The 15870-nt window shown below is 39.7% G+C and overlaps 1 protein-coding gene and 1 non-coding gene across 2 annotated transcripts in view; both read left to right on the plus strand.

Moving 5' to 3' along the window:
- Positions 1-4662: 4662 nt before the first annotated feature.
- The window catches only part of otog (otogelin), a 76996-nt gene continuing 65788 nt past the window's right edge, over positions 4663-15870 (plus strand). The window contains exons 1-8 of the mRNA XM_088333350.1: positions 4663-4738; positions 4876-4933; positions 5224-5278; positions 9971-10742; positions 11776-11874; positions 12644-12801; positions 15220-15341; positions 15568-15776. Coding sequence (XP_088189476.1) covers positions 4663-4738; positions 4876-4933; positions 5224-5278; positions 9971-10742; positions 11776-11874; positions 12644-12801; positions 15220-15341; positions 15568-15776 — 1549 coding nt within the window. The remainder of the gene's footprint in view (positions 4739-4875; positions 4934-5223; positions 5279-9970; positions 10743-11775; positions 11875-12643; positions 12802-15219; positions 15342-15567; positions 15777-15870) is intronic.
- Positions 14014-14198, plus strand: LOC148367308 (U2 spliceosomal RNA). Its single transcript, XR_015850387.1, has one exon. It is a non-coding gene; the product is annotated as a U2 spliceosomal RNA (small nuclear RNA).

The raw sequence follows: 15870 nt of genomic DNA on the forward strand, positions 1-15870 counted from the left end.
TTGTCATACACGTACCAGAAGTCTTTGTGGGCAAAGTATGCTGTGACGTCGTTGGGGCCGCTGTCTTTAAACATCATGGTCTGACTCAACTTATAAGGGTGGATGACACTTTACACCGAAAAACCGTGGTGACCAAATGATGAAAGTGCTGTACCTGAGTCTGATCGGGAGGCTTCACCTGCCACTAATACCCACGGAAACCACTATTGTCTGTTTCATGTGGGGGACTAAACCTCAACCCCAAAAAAAACAATTCAGAGAGGGATGGGTGCTGCCAGACTGAACTTTGCCCAAGACACACAACAGGAACTGGTGCCTTTACGATTTGCTAACAGAGAACTGTATTCTACAAGCATGGGTGGGCTCTGTTGGCTTAAAAATATGTGAATCGTGTGATGTTAATTATATTTTGTCCATCAACACTTGTTTATTAATGACTGATGATTTTCCTGATTGCGCTGCTTCCAGACGTGTGAGTTCATATCGTCATTAACCGATCACATTTCAGGATTACATTTTACTAAACTTAGGAATCTACCTATATATATATATATATATATATGTATATATGGAAAATCAATTTGAAGCAATGTGTCAAAATGGTTCGGTGCTTCGAGGCATTTGACACAGCTCCGTGATCCTTTTGAGGTCAAGTGGTCATGAAAACGGACGAAAGGACAGTGTGGTGACATCTACCTGGACAAAAATATATTGCATTTTCGTTGAGGCAAAGGGCATCAGCTCGTCATTTCAACCTGCCAATGGTGTAGTGCACTGGTTACTAAGCTTGCCTAAAATTTAAGCAGTTGCGGGATAGATTTCTGGTTCAGCGAGACCTGCTAGAAATGTATGATGAGAGGCTGAATAGGCAGATCCTAGTAGGGGAGAGTGATACTGGGATCTTTGGTACCGATCCGATAAAAGTAAAAACTGAGTAGTATTGACTGATCTGATAACAATATTTTTTGCTTGAAAATCTCATGACCATTGTATAATTGAACCCCTCCCTGTTGATTTAGTTCATAATTACGATGAAATCAGCCTAAAAATGGTCTTATTTTTGGGGGGATAACTACAACTGAAACAGTTTTCTACATATCAATATTTGTATGACAACTGTTTCATAAAAAAGGTCAATAGATTCAAACCCAAAAAGCACTCATGTAATGAAAATAGTACAAATAAAACCAAGTCAACTTGACAACTATAATTTTACCTTCCATAGCACAATATTTTGAAAATTAAGTCAATGTGCTAGTAGTGTAAACATTACCATGTGGAAAGCTTTGAACAGTATATTAAAAAAATACTTCAATGACAACAGTTTCAGAATAAAAGTCAAGAGGATCTAACCAAAAAAGCAGTAATATAACTAAAAGACAAATACTGTAAAACAATGTCAACAAGACAACTTGTATACGTCATTTTCCGGATTATAAGGCGAACCCAAAAACCCCAAATGTGCCAGATATTGGAAAGTGCACCTTATAATCTAATGCGCTTTTATAACACTTACCCATTAACACACACACTCACACACCAATAGCGGCCATGCAGCCATGCAAAGCGCCAACCTGCTTATTGGGGGCATTAGGGATTCAGTGTCTTGCCCAAGGACACTTCGACATATAACATAAATTCTGAAATGCATGATTACAATGAAATGCGTCACCAAATAGTAAGTTATTTAATGAATTGAATAATTGTAGCCATGAAACCATATTTTCTAATATCCATGTTCTATGAAATATATATATTCTTTTAACAAATCCTTCACAAGAGGGTATTTTTAGAGGTGGTCTTTTAAACAGGTGCGCCTTATAGTTTGGAAAATAAGGCAACATTCACTATCCATGTGTCCATCTAGCCATTCATTTTCTGCGCCTCAGTAGGGTCGCAGGGGGTGCCTGAGCCCATCCCAGCTATCTTCAGGCAGTGGGTATGGGACACCCTGAACTGGTTGCCAGCCAGTGTGAAGGCAAACCAAGACATATTACTCTCGCGCTCATTCACACCAAGGGACAATTTGGACCAGCCAATTAACATAACATGCATGTTTTTGGAATGTGGGAGGAAACCGGAGTGCCCGGGGGAAACCTGTGCAGGCGCAGGGAGGCTACGGTAGCTGGACTTAAACCCTGGACCATCGCACCGTGGGGCTATGTTCTAACCACCCAGCCACCGTGTCGCCAAAGAATAGCAGTTTCAAAATGGAATATATAACCTTTATCTTCTATCTGTTTTGGTCCAGACAATGGAGATGTGATGATACAGAGAAATTCTAGGCATCAGCTACATAGCCCGTGTGAGAAACGGAAATGTGCACCATCAGAGGGCACATTGGACCCTACGAAGAACTGCTGTCAACTGTGCACAGATAAAAACTGCAGTGGTATAGTCGAATCACAACAGCTGTCCAGAGTTGTGTCCTCAGTGGTGCCTCGACGACCTGGGCAGTTAAGGGATCCGTGAACTGTGTTCGTATATCATTCCCTATCCAACCATTGATTTTATGGGTTAGGGGTGATAAAGCCCAAACCATCTAACTTTATTCAGACAGCCATTAACACACAATTTGATATGGAGTGACCTTCATGCACTTGGCACATGGGAGAAAATCCCCACAGGTACCAGGAGTATGAGGTTCCATTAGTGCCAAAACTGTCTGCGCACATTTGACATCATTTAGTGTGTTCAAGTTGCACGAACGGAACCCAATATGGGAAAACATACAAATTCCACACTGAAAGGCTGATGTTTTAAATTAAACTCGGGATCTCATTTTGAGGCGAACATGCTAATCAGCCACCCATTGTGTTGCCAGTTTTGTATTTTGGTTTTGTTATACCCATGGCAAACTTACTTGATTCAGTGAATAACTAATCTAAAAATTAATGAAATTAATTTAAGGAAAAATACCCGTCAAATGATTTATTTGTTCTCCAAATAGTATTATTTGCCGGTTGTATTCAAATCAATCTTACATGCACAACGGGCCCATTTATCTTTTTATTAGATTTCAAAATCCCCTCAGATGTGCTTCCTGCCATTTTACCCCTCTGATTTTGTTTCCATTTATGAAAAATAAAACCCCTTTACTGAGTAACACAAAGCGGTCTCTGAGGGCTCCGTGAACGTCATAGGGCTTTTAAACAAGATTTAGCCGCTGACATTGTGGGTCATTCACTGAAAAGGGAGATTTCTTGAGGGATTGCTGAGAACCGCATATAAATATGAATACTGCATTGATCAGCTACATATTCCTATGAGCATGAACTGCTGCTGGACATGCTGACTGCTTGGGCGCTCTCCTCGGTAGTTAAATATTACAGTGCTGCAATTAGAACATTAAAGCTAACCATTAGGTAGTATGTTCAGCTTCACAGTCCAGATTGCCTTAATTTGAATAAGAGCTTGAGCCCCTCTGTTTAGGTTCCACTGTACAGTAATCACTCATTTTTTGCAGTAATTGTGTTCCAAAAAGGTCTCGCGATAGTCATCACCCGCAAAGTAAAAACCTTTATTTATTCATGAAATGCTCAATTATACATTGAAACCAGGGGTAGCACGGCAGCACAGTGGTTAGCGCGTGTGTGGCACAGTTCTGAAGTCATGAGATCGAACCTTTCTGTGTGGAGTTTGCATGTTCTCCCGGTGCTTGCGTGGGTTTCCTTCGAGCACTCCGGTTTCCTCCCACATTCTAAAAAACATGCATGTCAGGTGTGAATGAGTTTCATTCTGTGTGCCCTGCGACTGGCTGGCAACCGTTTCAGGGTGTCCCCTGCCCACTGCCCGAAGACAGCTGGGATGCGCTCCAGTACCCGCGCGACCCTACTGAGGATAAGCGGTGCAGATAATGGATTGATGAATGAAGGGTATACATTGAAACCAAAGAACAAACCCAGTTTATAGGTTCAAGCATTTGTTTAAAAGGGCAGTATGCAATATTTAGTGCCTCCTAGTGGTGTAAAAAATTTCATTCAGTAAAAAAAAAACTATTAATTTTAATTCTAAACAAAATACATAAACTATCATACCGATGTTAATTTTCAGTAAAAAAATCATAGGTTGAGAAATGTCTATTTCTTTTACTTTGTTGAATCCATAGCTAGAAGTCACAGCCACGTTTGTCTGCGGTCTTGCTGCTAGAGGTAACCAACGCAACAAAATTTTGCTATGTGTTTTAAATGTAAAAAAAAATGCGTGAAGCTCCCAAATCGTCTAAACTGTGTTACCAGGAAACAGTATTTTGGGTTCTCGCTCAAAGCATTGAGTCGCTGCACCGGTAAGTGTACAATGGAAATACTACAAAAATATTAAAAGAATACTATTACGGAATACTATCTGAATGAACCTATTATCCTATTGAGGCAATTTGAATTATTAACATTTAACTGCATCTACTCTGACATGAACACATTTTACTTACCTCTCTAATCTGTGTAACCACAGACAATTACACTGACTTAGCTAGCTCCTCCCACAAACTCACCCTCAATGCATATTTTATGTTAATGAAGAAGTGCAGAGAGCTAATCAGGTGCACCCAGAGCACCTCGAGGATGTGCCGAATGGAGCAGAGCTGGCAGCAGCGGGAGTTCAGCTGGGAGGTTTTCACCAGGTGATGCTGTCCAAACCTGACTGAGGGTCTGCAAAACACGAATGGATCTGCATTTTGGACTTAGCTGGGAAAGACTTTTGCACTTCCTACTTGTACATTTTTTATTAATTTATCAAGGTGAGTAGTGGTGATAAAATGATAATAGAAGTTAAATGTGGACTTACTACACACTGAAGGAAAACGGTGCTTCAATAATACGCTTTTACTTTTTGTATTTGTAATCTTACTCTCACGAATGTTTATTCTGATTTCAGTGCAACTATCAAGTAATAGTGTGGATGTGGACGATTCTAACTCAGATGAATTATATAAGTAAGTCTAAAAGGGTTACGTTGAATTATTTTGGATTAAGACAAGACTTCATTTCATTCAAAAAGTGCCCTGAGAAAAGGTTTGGATTGCGCTTTTAAATTGTTAGTTATATCAAAAGATACCAAATACTTTTTGAAGGTTCTTTCTTAAAGAAGGTAATTGTCTTAATTTTGATACAACATTTTAAAGAAAGATTTAAGTAAGCAGAAGTTGGTTCTCTGGTAGTTTTTCTGGTGCGGGTTCATGAGAGAAAGCTGGAACAGACTTGTCCTTGTTCTTTCTGCTCACAGCGACAGCTCCAGGATAAAGCAGCCGAAATGGGACACCACTTCCCAGGGAAAGCAGGTAGGCAGAAACATGTACCATCCTTGCTGATAGATTGGCTGGAATCAGAGTGCCTCTTAAAAATCTTGACTACTGCAACATCAAAATATGAGCATGAAGGGAATCTCATGTATTACCAATTTGAGCCTTGTTGTTAATTTACTTTGATTTAATTCATTTCAATCGAGTTACCTTCCTTTATACAAACACACACACACACTCACTCATATATAAATATATATATACACATATATATATATATATATATATATATATATATATATATATATATATATATATATATATATATATATATATATATATATATATATATATATATATATATATATATATATATATATATATATATACACACAAAACAGCCAAGTACAGAATTTCATTTGATTTAATGAAGTGTATGAAAGAAGACGCTGTACTTGCCCAAGACACACCACAGGAAATGGTTCCCCGAAGACCCTAGTGGTTAAGGGATCCAACCAATTCAAGTCAAGTCATGTTTATTTGTATAGCCCTTTATCACAAAGAGCCTCAAAGGGCTGCACACAGATTATTGCAAACTAATGACTATTATTACACCATCCCCTGATCTAAAACCTACATGAGGGCAAGGAAAACCAAAAAACAAAACAAAACCTCAACCTGAGGAAAATGAATAAACCTTGAGAAAATACCTCACATGAGGCAATCCCCCTTCCAGGATGACCAGGCTCCAGCGGGTACCGCAATAACAAACAGCACACAGATATTGTCAACATGAAATATAGGTTATTCATATGCTATAGAATAGCCTGGATTTAAACAGTTCCACTGAAGTTGCAGATCGAGTCTCAGGGGGAAGTAGACCAGAATTTCAGAGCAGTATATTGCATATTTTTTTATGAATACTTGTTTGTTTTTAATTAATTGTTAGAAACTTTAAATTGTTTTATATTATAGAATATTCATTTTATTGTCTTTTTTTTTCTATCAGTCCAAAACTTTAGTTTTGAATAAAGGGGAGGAAATTAAAAATATCTTTTAAGCCTTTGGACATAATTTTATGCTCGTATTATATATATATATATATATATATATATATATATATATATATATATATATATATATATATATATATATATATATATATATATATATATATATATATATATATATATATATATGTGGTTAGCCGCATGTCCTGCGTGGGTTCAAATCCAGCTCCAGACTTCCTGTGCGGAGTTTGTATGTTCTCCCCGTGCTTGCGTGGGTTTCCTCCGGGCACTCTGGTTTCCTCCCACATTCCAAAAAAGCATGCATTTCAGGTGAATTGGCCGGTCCAAATTGTCCCTAGGTGTGAATGAGCGAGCGAGTTGTCTGTCCCCGTGTGCCCTGCGATTGGCTGGCAACCAGTTCAGGGAGTCCTCTACCCACTGCCCGGAGATGGCTGGGATGGGAAACTACTTTGAAATCACCAAAACTAAGAATATATGTGAGGATTTCCCAGTATGAGCTAAAGAACAAAACTTTTTGTTGTTTAGCATCACGTCGGCAGTTGAGTCCTTGACATCTGGGTCAGTTGAACTGTGTCCAAGATGGTTTAATGTTCCATTTCTGTTGCTGACCTTTAATGAATAATTGATTGTATAGAAAACCCCAAAGACCCCGAAACTCCCCTTTGCCATCTGTTTTGGTCGGGCCGATTAATCATGAAAACCTTAGCTAGAGAGCTCAGGTGACCATAGAGCTTCAAGAACAGAAGTATCTTTTGTTTTGTCTGATTAAGAGAACATTTTGGAGCAAATTGTAGTTAACTTATTGACTGCCAATGTTCCCTTGAGAAAAGCATCGGCCCATCAGATTACTCAGCAACTACTACTTTGATATCTTTAGAAATGAACACGGTACACTACTCACACGTCGTACATTTACACTTTATGTCTCACAAGTCTATGTGGTCATTCATGTTCACAATTGTGCTGAGATGCAGCACTTTTAGCTAACTTCAAGTGACCCAGTTTGTTGCATCTTGTAGCAGAATTCTGCATTTAGCTTGCACCAGAATCATCGTGATTTACTTGGGAGCCTTTTATCCAGTCCACCAGGCAAATTCAAGATAATTTGTTTGGAATGCTATATCTTTGTATTAATCTATGTGTGTATGGTTTTCTATTTGAAAAAAGGCAAAATATGTAAGTTGATCAAAATTGGTGCGGCAGTAGCACAGGAAGTAAAGCGCTCGTTTTGGTATCGAGAGGTCGTAGGTTCGATTCCCGGCTCCTTTGTATTATATTTATGTGTGTCCTTGGGCAAGACACTGGATTCCTAATGCCCCCGTTAAGAAGGTAGTTGCAGGTACTTGCTTTGCATGGGTGACGCCACTATCGTTGTGCGAGTGTGTGTGAATGGGTAAGTGTGAGGCACATTGTAAATTGCTGTGGGATGTCTTTAGTGACTTGAAAAGCGCTATATAAATGCTGACCATTTACGTGAGATCCATTTAAGTGTAAATTCTAGATAAGGAGTCCATTCATTAGGTTACATCAGTGTGTTAGTTCAGAGAACTTTTGGAGAAATATGATCTTTTGAGAACTGCATTAAATGTGTGAATGTGCTTATTTATAAATGCTTGGATCAATAGGCCCTGCGGATTCTTAGTGAAAGCATAGTTCCCCTCAGAGCTGTGGGCTCCAGGAGAAGAGGAGCTCAGGGCCGAAAACTACTTTTGGACAATAAGCTTTTACTGTACAAGGCATTAAGCCTGGAAGTATTTACCCACTGAACTAAATGAAGAGTCAAACTGGGTCCTTTTAAACATAAACCTAAAGACTTTTTAATCAGAGGTCAGACATGTGACCACTTGAAGCGTCTGTTTTAAAATATTGTGTATTTTATGTATGTTTTGAAATGATCTGCATTTGAAATGATCTGCATTTATATAGCGCTTTTCAAGTCAATGACTTCCCAAAGCGCTTTACATTGTGCTTCACATTTCCCAATAGCGGCCATGATCTGTGCAGCCATGTAAGGCTGCTAACCTGCTTATTGGGGGTATTGGGGGTTCAGTGTCTTACCCAAGGACACTTCGGCATGTAACACGGACAAGCCGGGATTCGAACTGGGATCCCTTAATCCTAAAATGATCGCTGTACCTCCTGAGCTACTGCCGCCCTGTAAAAGCCCATATGGGGACAGACATTGAGAATTAGCTATGGCTAAAATATTATAGTATGTGACATGAGTTAATGGCACATCCCTTTTCAGAAAAATTAAACTTGAAACTTAATCTACAAAACATTTTAAGTAAAGTGAAAAAGTGTATGGGTTTACAGTCATGCAAGGACTTTAACACAGAATGCCTACAAGGCTGCTAAATACTAACAAATCCATTAAACAAGGAGATGAAGAACTAGTGTACTTACAGGGTCAAGTAGCATGGCAAAAGAATTAAAGCGGAGAGTCTGAGACATGCTGTTTTACCAATGTTCCTCATGAGCTTTCGCGGTTCTGTGAGCAAAGTATGTGAGCAAAGTCTGTGAGCGTCGCTTTCGAACATCGCTGAGCAACATTAATCCTGTGTGTAGCAACCATTATCAAACATGTCCAAAACCTGAGATCCAATCAAGTTACATTCTGCTGGCTTTTCAGCAACACTAGTTATCCAGGAAATCCTCAAATTTGAACGAATAAGCTATTGTAATATTGGGAAGGTTGCACGGCCCACAACTATTACATGAGATTTACGTTTGAAAATAAGTATCTTTTGTTACATAATACTAACATTTTGCAGAATGATTTAGTTAGTATTCAATCACACTTTTTAAGTGTTGGCACAAAGATGGACTTGATATATTTGCAAATTGTTTGAATGTAAGGCAAGAGCAAACAAGTAAACCCAGAAAAATGTGTTTTTTTTCCCCCTTTTTCTTCTTTATTTTTCACCATATTTTAAAGTTATTTTTTTCCTTCTTTTTTTGCTAGATTTTTACTCCTTTTTTTCTTGCCCATTTCTTCTTTTTTGTTATCTAGTTCCATTTATTCTTTTGTTACTTCATTTTTGTCACAACCAGAACAAAAGTAGGACCCAGATGCATAACGTTACTCACAAGTTTACAAAAATATAGAGAAAAGGCAGCGCCATTGATCCGGTACTCGCTGGACGCGGGAAGCAAAATATTTAAAATAATACATCTGAAAAAAGGGATCTTCTGCATGCACTGTGATTCTGGACAAATTTACTCATCAACTAATTTCAGCAGGAATTGTGCATACGTACAGAGTAGAGGGAACATTGGTCACAACTTTTATAAGACTGAACACCTCAAGAAACAATACCTGTGTTTACATTTTTGTTCTTTCCAATCCAAATTCCATTCAGAATCAGTATTTTCATTTGGGTTGAGATGTTTGATGGACCATTTTCATTAACTTTGACAGTTGTGATCAGTTCTAATTTGAGTAAAACCAGGCTACTGCCGCTCTAAAGGGACACCAGAGGCATCATCAAGTTGTCTCTTAAAAGCGCAGCATGATTAAGAACAGGGAAATCTAAACATTAGGAAAACATGAATTGAATAAAAGTCATATTTATTTCTGAATTTGATTAAATTTGATTTAAAAAAAAAATCATATGAAATAGGCCAAAATGTTATGGGGTACGGGAATGCATCTGTCGAACATAGGGCTTAAAGATTGTCTATCTCTTTTTTTTTGTAGACATTTCAATCATCAGATATATCCTTATTTCCCAACACATCTTCCATTGAATCGCTGCTTGGTAAAAACAACCGAACCACAACCTCCAATGGCATGTTGACAACATCCCTCATCTCACATAAACAAGTTGACTTGATCTCGAAAAAGTCAACAATTGCACCTCCTGCTACTCTACCATCAAGAACAGAGCAATCCAAGCAACTACAAGCTACTATGTCATCTCTTAGCAAATCAGCAAATCAAAAAACAGCTTCCAAAATGGACCCAACCACCAAACTACCATCCAATCAACCATTAACCACCACCCCTGTGTCTGATCCGTCCCCATCACAGACAGTGCTCGGCAGTCAATCCTCAATAACTGTAACAACAGCGCGGCAACCAGGAAGCATTTCAACATCCTTAAATAAACTAACACCCAGCAACTCCTCAGTTGCTGAATCAACTCAAGCAGCGATACAAACAAGTCAATCATCTTCTAGTCAACCAACAGTAAGACAGTTGCAACTAAATCAATCATTATTTTCTCTATCAACACACCAAGCATTCAAGCAATTCAGGCATGGTTTACAGACGTCAGACTTATTGAACAGCAATCCTAAATCACTTTTAAATTCATCCACTTCTGGGATTAACTCAGTAAAGCCATCAACCCAACGGACTGCGACAGAAAACCCTGCAAACAGAATCTTCTCCAATGATGAACCTCCAATCAATGCTTCTGTATTAACCAGAAAGGCCAAAGAAGCCCTGAGGTTTCATACAATTTCAGGTAGGTTTTCTCAAACATAAGATTTGTTTTCAGTTGTGTGTATTAATGTAGTGGGTCCTCCTAACAATGTCCGAAACAAACATTCTCTTAGTCCCTACTTACTCAGGAAATACTGTTGAAAACAACATGTAAAATACACTGTGTGTCCGTCTAAAACCGGGGTCTCCAAACTGTTCGAGTCGTGGGCCGCATTGGTTTAAAAAGATCTGCACAGGGACTTTAGAGATAAAAATAGCTCTTTGATGTATATATTTTTTGTATATTCTGATAGTCTTAAAAACCATGCCTCAGCAATTCATGAGGAATATAGATAACATAAGCCAATCCATCATCATCTCTCATCTCATTTTTTCACATTTGCTCTGAATGTCTAGGGATCAGAAAAACATTGCACCAAAATGGTAGATACACTCCGCAATGTATTGATTGCAAGGATGAAAAAATGGCGCAAGGGACTGCCCAAGGGCTTAACTGTGAAAACATTTTTTTGCTTTAAGATAAAAAAAAATATCATTATATAAAAATGACACATTTAACACATTTGTATTCACCATAGTTTGTCGGACTACCTGTATGTACATAGTTACAGGCTATGTGAACAAGGGAGCACATTCACACAAGCGGAATATCATGATGAGCCTAAATGGTCAAATGTACATACCATAATTTATTGAAGACCAAATCATTTCTCAGCACTACTGACCTTTACTGTAAACTCAACCGTCAAGAACACATGATCGCTCAGGTCGGTAGCTAAAAGAAGATGGTAAGAAGCTGAAAAAACTGTTCCAGTGTTACAAGAACCAAGTACCTGTGTAACCTGGCACTGTAATTCAGCTGTTACAAAATATTACAAGTTGTGGCCTTTTGTCCATGGGGGAGAGGTCAGGTACAACTTAAACTGTTTGCCAGCCAATCAAACGCAAAACATTGCTACTGTGTTTTTAAAAAAGAATGCCATTATTTGATAGTTAACAGTTCCTTGTGTCACTAAGCAAGTGTTTGGTAACTAATGTATTTAATTCCTTTGTAGAGACATGTTCATTTCGATGCCTTAATGGTGGTTGGTGCACTCAGTCCAAGACATGTGATTGCAGCCTATTTCAGGCCACTGGACACAGGTGTCAAACAGGTATACCCTAAAAAAATGTTTTCCCTTACTAGACTAGGATTTCTGACAATTATTGTCTGTCAGTGACTTGAATTGTAATTTACACTGAGCATGATCTGATATTGGGCGGTACAGCGGCTGGATGGTTAGCGCATCAGCCCCACAGTGTGGAGGTCCATGGTTGAATTCCAGCTACTATGCTGAATTTGCATTTTCTCTCTGTGCCTGCGCGTGTTTTTCCGGGCACTCTGGTCTCCTCCTACATTCCATAAACATGCATGGCAGGTTAATTGGTCATTCCAAATAGTCCCTAGGTGTGAATGAGTGTGTGTATGGGTGTACTGGTATGTCTCTGTGTGCCCTGCGACTGGCTGGACACCTGTTCAGCATGTCCCTCACCCAATGCCCGAGGACAGGTGGGATGGGCTTCATCACCCCCTTAAACCTACTGAGGATAAGCAGTGCAAAAGATGAATTATCTAATATTTCAAATGTATCAGTCAAGCATATTGAATAAGTAGATGGTCAAAATACCTTTTATCAGTTACTGTAGATGTTTAATACCATTGCACTATTACCTTGGCTTAACCCTCATTGTAATCAACAATCTTTTGCACTCCTGCACTGATTTTTGTGGGCTTCAGCTTAAGGGTAAAGGTTTCTGTGGGATCAAAACGAGATACCAACTCTTTTTAAGTGTATTCTGAAATTGGACTTAAAAGCTTCACTTTATTTTCTTATGTTTAGATATTTTAAGCATTGGTTCAAACTTCCTGATTCATGTGCTCAGTTCCAAATCCTGGGTTGGAGAGGGAGATGACGTGTCGGACTTGGGGTCAATACAACTTTGAGACCTTTGACGGCCTCTACTACTATTTTCCTGGCCGATGCACGTACACACTGCTCAAAGACTGCGAGGAAAGTACTCAGGCCAGCATTACTGTCCAGGTGAGCGTAGAACATGAACAATCAAATGTATTTTTTTATGAATGTACCACGTTCTCCACACTATATGTAGCATCCCCAAAAATAGCTCTTTGTGATATTTTTTTCATATACAAGGCTCACTGTGTCACGACCAGAACGGAATCAGGACCCAATTGCGTAACGTTAACCACAAGTTTTATTGATAGAAAGAGGAAGGGCACCACCCGCGATCTGGTGCTCGCTGGACGCGGGTTGCAAGCTGCTCACAAAATCGGATCTTGATCCGAATACAGAAGGGGATCTTCAATAGCGGGAGATGGTGGTCTCAGGGACGTAAAAAACAGGTCGATACCCGGGACAGGAGAGCAAAAAGGTGGTCGGGATCAAAAACGGCTCGTATGCCGGGAGAGCAGATGTGGTCAGAATCAAAACCAGGTTGTAACCGAAGACAGAAGGGGAGATCAGGAACAGAAGGTGAAAAAACAGGTGCAAAAACGAGACAGCCGTGAGTCAGGGTCAAAATACTTGCCTTGTAACAACAGAGGTTCGCTGACGGACTGACAACCGGAGAGTGACAGGACTGGGTTTAAAAAGGGTCAGGGAACCAATCAGGTAGCCAGCAGTGGCTGGCGCCAAATGAGCGGGCACAGTTGAAGCTACTCAGTAATCATGACACACTGGACTTTGAGGCACATGGAATGTAAACTACAACATGGGATCGCTTTGCACAAAAAACAAATAAGAACCATATTTGTACATTGATTATTTGATTTGTCAGAATAAATGATTGATCACAATTGCACAACTTTGAATGGGAATCTAAACCCGATCCCAGCATGGAGGGCGCCACGTCCTATTAACTAGACCCCTTGGGATACAGACGATACATTAGATGGTTTAATCAAATCAGCACACTATTTTAGGTCACAGAGCCACATTGATGATGTTATTATTGGGTGGGGCCGCAAGAATAAGAGATTCTAAACTGAATGAATAGTAAGCCACTATGGGAAGTAATTTGGTCATCCTGAAAGATATAAACACATGGTCACTCGTATTCAAAATACTTGTCACTTATGAACAAAACTTTGCACCGATTTCTAATCACTGTGTTTTCTCTAACATTTACATCTGGCACCTTTACTAAAAATAGTCTCCTAATGAGATAAGACTTCCCTTATCATATGAAATGAAAATGAAATGATCTGGATTTATATAGCGCTTTTTAAGTCAATGACTTCCTTTTGGCTAAGATCAAGTGTAGTATCTGTTCTTATTCACGGTAAGCCGTTGATGCTAAGTCCTTAGCTTGGCCTTTTGTGTACTTTCTATGAAGTCACTATCTTTGATTTTTGCATTTTGGAGATGGAATATGATCGGCCCGGTATTGCAGTACCTCCGGGAACGGTGCATTCGCAATGATCGCAGCAAGGCTTTAGGGCTAGGACCTTAGCTTGGCCTTTTGGCTGAGAGTAAGTGTCCCGGCTCCTAGGCTTTGTAGCGTATTATGAACTGACCGATAACGGACAATGGATAATGAATAACGAAGATAGATCAATAACCCTTAAAAACCCCAAAACCCCCAATGACTTCCCAAAGCGCTTTACATTGTGCTTCACATTTCCCAATAGCGGCCGTGATCTGTGCAGCCATGTAAGGCGCTAAGCTGCTTATTGGGGGTAATTGGGGGTTCAATGTCTTACCCAAGGACACTTCGACATGTAGCACGGGCAAGCCGGGATTTGAACTGGGATCCCTTAATCTTAAAACGATCGCTCTACCTCCTGAGCTACTGCCGCCCCTATGAAATGATCTGCATTCATGTAGCGCTTTTCATGTCAATGACTTCCCAAAGCGCTTTTACATTGTGCTTCACATTTCCCAATAGCGGCCGTGATCTGTGCAGCCATGTAAGGCGCTAACCTGCTTATTGGGGGTATTGGGGGTTCAGTGTCTTACCCAAGGACACTTCGGCATGTAACACGGACAAGACGGGATTCGAACTGGGATCCCTTAATCCTAAAACGATCGCTCTAGCTCCTGAGCTACTGCCGCCCTATGTTCTCTATGCCCCTAGTGGCCTGTTGGTTAAGCTTGTTTATTTGTTGTTAAAAGTGTCAATAAAATTGTTTAAAGAAAAAAAAACAACAACCCTATTGCTACCGTTATTTTTAACTGAGGTTGAATTACCAGCAATTCCAAATATATCAGTATATAAGGCGTGCTGGATCGTAAGGCTCAGGTGCAAATTTCTGGCCAATTCGAAGTTTTTGGGTGGGCCTTATAGTCCAGAAAATATGGCATTTGAACTTCCACCTACCCACGTTGGTCCTCACTAACCCTATGGGTACAGGTAGCCCTATTCAAGAATCACTGGTGTAGAACATAAAGTATCCAAAATTGTCATGTAATTTTGCAAATGATCCATTTTTTTTGCAGGTACACAACGACCCAGGCTGTGGGCCCAATCCTTACAAGTGCCAGCGCTCAGTTAGTCTCTTCCTTCCGTGGGAAGGTGAGATCCGGTTGCTCGCTACTGACGTGACATTCAAAGGGGAAAGGTGAGGAATGGAAAACAATGTGAATCGTTATTTGATTTTTAATTGAAAACAATTATAGCACTCACTTATTTGACTTTTGGTTTTCCTTTGGGAAGAGTAATGAGTTTTTACCTGTTTTTGATGGAAGTAGCTAAATAATATAGATAAACACGACCAAAGTATAACCATATTCCAATGAAAAACGTGCTAATTTTGTTATTTTATTTCACGCTTAAAATTTCAATAGTTTGCAGCTACCACATTACAACCATGACCTGCACCTAGAGCAGATCTCCAACTACGTGTTAGTGACACAGATGCAAGGCTTCACGCTGGCCTGGGAGGGACGCACCGGCTCAGTCTACATTAAGCTCAGCCCAGAACTTGTGGGCAGAACCTGCGGCATGTGTGGCAACTTCAACGGCAATGTACAGGATGACCTCAGGGCCAGTTACGGTAAGATTTGTAAGCCTGCAGTCGAGAATTTCATATTTTGATTATATCTACCACCGCAGCCCACAGTGAACTCTGCAAACATCTGCAGTTAAAT

This window comes from Urocampus carinirostris, chromosome 4, assembly GCF_059441175.1.
Source record: "Urocampus carinirostris isolate Australia breed hairy pipefish chromosome 4, RoL_Ucar_1.0, whole genome shotgun sequence".
Lineage (NCBI taxonomy): Eukaryota > Metazoa > Chordata > Actinopteri > Syngnathiformes > Syngnathidae > Urocampus > Urocampus carinirostris.